Consider the following 2,863-nt stretch of genomic DNA (forward strand, 5'->3'; position numbering starts at 1 on the left):
CCCAAACTTCCTCCCACGCTGCCCGAGGGGCCCGAACATCGGTTGGCCGGGGAAACCGGACCCAACCTGACACTCGGTGGCCCACAGCAAACCCAGAACTTGGGTTGCCGCGACCCTGCTGCTCCCCAGAAGTTAGCTCTCGGTCACGAAGTCCAGCCCCTCGCCCAGGGGCGCCCAGAAGTGATCCATTCATTGGGACAGGATTGGCATGACCCATTCTCGGGTGCGACGGCCTTGCTGTCGGAGGGAGGAGGGGTCAGGGTTGCGGAAGAAATGAACTTCATAAAAAGACATCGCACGCACTCAAGGAGGGGTTGGGGTGCACACAAGTCCATAAGAAAACAAATTAACCACACGATGAAGGCGCTCTGAATCGCCCGGCAGTAGGCAAAGGCCTGGCAAAAAGACCCTTGAATCCCTGCTGTTTATCTTTCCCGAGCATGTCTTGGGACACACACACACACTTTGCACAAAATCAACCCTAATTCCACATTAATAAGCATTCCAAAACACTTGGAGATATTGATCAGAGTAATCTTCTGAATAACCTTCACCTCAAGGGCGGGGGCTACAGTCATTATTATTTTGGAACGTTATCTTCATCCGATCCTGAGTTTTGTTTTCAAAAGCTCTTCAGGATAAAATACAAAATTAAAAAGCAGTTGAATTATTAGGTGCGTGAGGGAGCAGCCTTCATCAACCCCAATTTTTAAATCTCCCAAAGTTTTCTTCTGGGTCGCTTGGCTGGCAGCGCGCTCCTCACAGAGCCCGCAGATCTCCGCACCCCTGGATTTTTGAGAGGGTGGAGACGCAGGAGGAAACACCTGATGAAAAGGCACTCACATTGTCACTGACATCCCGGAGAAGCTGGAACCCGGCGCAACACAGTGCGCTGGGAATCCTCGCGGGCGCTCAGGTTGTGAGAGAAGCCGCGTCGCCACGGCTCGAGGAGACAAGGTGGGGGTGGCGAAGGGGAGGTGAGAGGAGGGATGCGAGAGATGCGGAGGCTGAGCTCGAGGGCTGAGGGCGAAGGCTGCGCCCGCACTCCCTCCGCTGCGCTGTCCTAGAGAGCGAGAGCCGCGGGGAGGGAACCTAGCCGGACCCGGGGCTTCCCCGGACTCCCGAGCTTGGCGCGGGCGCCTTCGCCCTGAGTACTTACTGCTCACAGTCTGTCTGTAACTTGGCTGGCTGGGGCTCTGTCCATGGAGCAAAAGTAGAGAATCCAGGGTGGAAAGTTTCTGGTGATATGCTTTGCAGTGTTCTCCTAGTCTTCCTTTCTCTTTACTCTTTTCCCTTTCCTCTTTCCCAGGTCCAAACGTTTAAGGTCCTGGGTCAGGGTGTCTTCTTAGTGCGGCGATGATGGTTGTTATGATGATGATGATGATGAGGGGGTTGGGTGGGGGGAAGAGGGAGGAGGAGTAGAGGGAAAGGAGGGCTCCTCTAAAGGGGCACCCGAGCGAGCGCGGGAGGAGGCGACGGAGGAGGGGAGAAGAGAGAAGGAGGCTGAAAAAGCCTTTTCACACCTTCGGGAAGGAGACCCTTTCTGGAAAGAAAGGGCTGAGAACTGGGAGGCGGCGGAGGCGGGTCGGGGCTGCAGCTTCGCGGGGCCGCTAGCTCGCGAGGAGGCGCGGCCGAAGAAGCCGTAGGGCCGGTGCCACTGAGAATCGAGAAGGCGCAGGGACCTGGGACCGCGCGCGGGAGCAAAAGCGGCGGCCGCCGCAGCTGTCACCTCCAGCCTCTCCCCTCTCGGCCGGCGCCGCCGCCAGCAGCCGGAGCCGGACTCACTGACGAGCCGCAGAGGGAGACACAGTGAGAGGGAGATGATTATTAGTTGCGTTGAGTCATCAGGCAAAGTGAGTCCTTTTGGGTTGTCCTCGGTTTCCGATTTCTCCCCCTCCCCCTTTCCGTCCCCAGATCTAGCGCCTTCAAAATAATAATTTGGGGTGGGGGTAGGGGAAGTCTCTGGGTTATTTCGGGATGGGGGTTGGGGGGGAGAGATCTAAACCCGAGCCAGACTGGTCCAACGCATTGAAGGAGAGTGGGGGGCGGGGAGGAGGGCCGGGGAGGTTGCGGGGGGAGGGGGGCCCCGCCTGGCAGGAAATTAAACATCAATCAATCAATCGCTGTGAGCCAGGCGACCCAACAGCAGCGGGGCTGCAGAGGAGGCTGAGGGACTGAAGAGGGGAGGGTGGAGAGCTGGGAGGAGGGAGAAGAAGGAAGAGAGAGAGAGTCGGCGGTGGGAGAGCCGTGTGGCGAGGACCGCGCGCGCGCGCGCGAGGCGGCGGAGGACCGATGGCAGGGAACCGAGTGCCGCGCGAGGCGGTGGCCGCGGCTGGTGGGTGGGTGCGCCCGGGTGAAGGCGGGCGCTGCGGCCCGGGGTCTCTTCTTCCTCCTCCTCCTCCTCGTGGCGGGTCCAGTGCGCGGCCGCCTCGCCCAGCCCAGAGGCGCACTAGTCCCGGCGCGGAGGCTGCGGCGGCGACGAGACTAGCACTGGTTGCCTGGTCTCCCGGCGAAGGCACAGACCCACGCGCAGGAGGCAACCGCGGCTGCCTCGGCTCCGGGTTCTACTAACTACGCGGAGTACTTTCGACTTTGGAGATAGGAGGGCTATCGCCTCCCCCACCCACCGCCTCCGCCCACCACCCACCGCCTCCGCCCCTCCGAACAACTTTTCCCGGTGCCTGGGAGCTCCCCCTCAGCGCGGAGCCAGCCGTCCGGGCCCGCCGCGCCGCCGCACGCGCGGGGAAGGCCGCCTCTCGCTCAGAGCTGGCACGGCCGTGGGTCCAGAACAATAGCCCGGGTGTCCCGAATGGCAGGCGCACCGGCACTGCCCGCCGGGCTGCGGGTGGCACAGGGAAGAGGG

At 61.3% G+C, this 2,863-nt stretch overlaps 1 protein-coding gene across 4 annotated transcripts in view; it reads right to left on the minus strand.

Moving 5' to 3' along the window:
• SATB2 (SATB homeobox 2) overlaps positions 1 to 2,863 on the minus strand; it is a 205,993-nt gene that overhangs the window by 196,008 nt on the left and 7,122 nt on the right. The window contains exon 1 of one of the 4 annotated variants that reach the window (XM_010860928.1): positions 1,160 to 1,534. The exons of 2 other annotated variants lie outside the window; for them this stretch is intronic. Coding sequence is in view for 1 of the 2 variants with exons in the window: in XM_010860925.1 (XP_010859227.1) it covers positions 67 to 217 (151 nt within the window). In the remaining variant the exon portion in view is untranslated. Of the gene's footprint in view, positions 1 to 66; positions 464 to 1,159; positions 1,535 to 2,863 lie in introns of those variants that run through there. One more of the 4 variants, XM_010860925.1, reaches the window with a different exon arrangement.

Source organism: Bison bison, unplaced genomic scaffold (genome assembly GCF_000754665.1).
Source record: "Bison bison bison isolate TAMUID 2011002044 unplaced genomic scaffold, Bison_UMD1.0 scf7180017864471, whole genome shotgun sequence".
In the NCBI taxonomy this organism is placed as follows: Eukaryota; Metazoa; Chordata; class Mammalia; order Artiodactyla; family Bovidae; genus Bison; species Bison bison.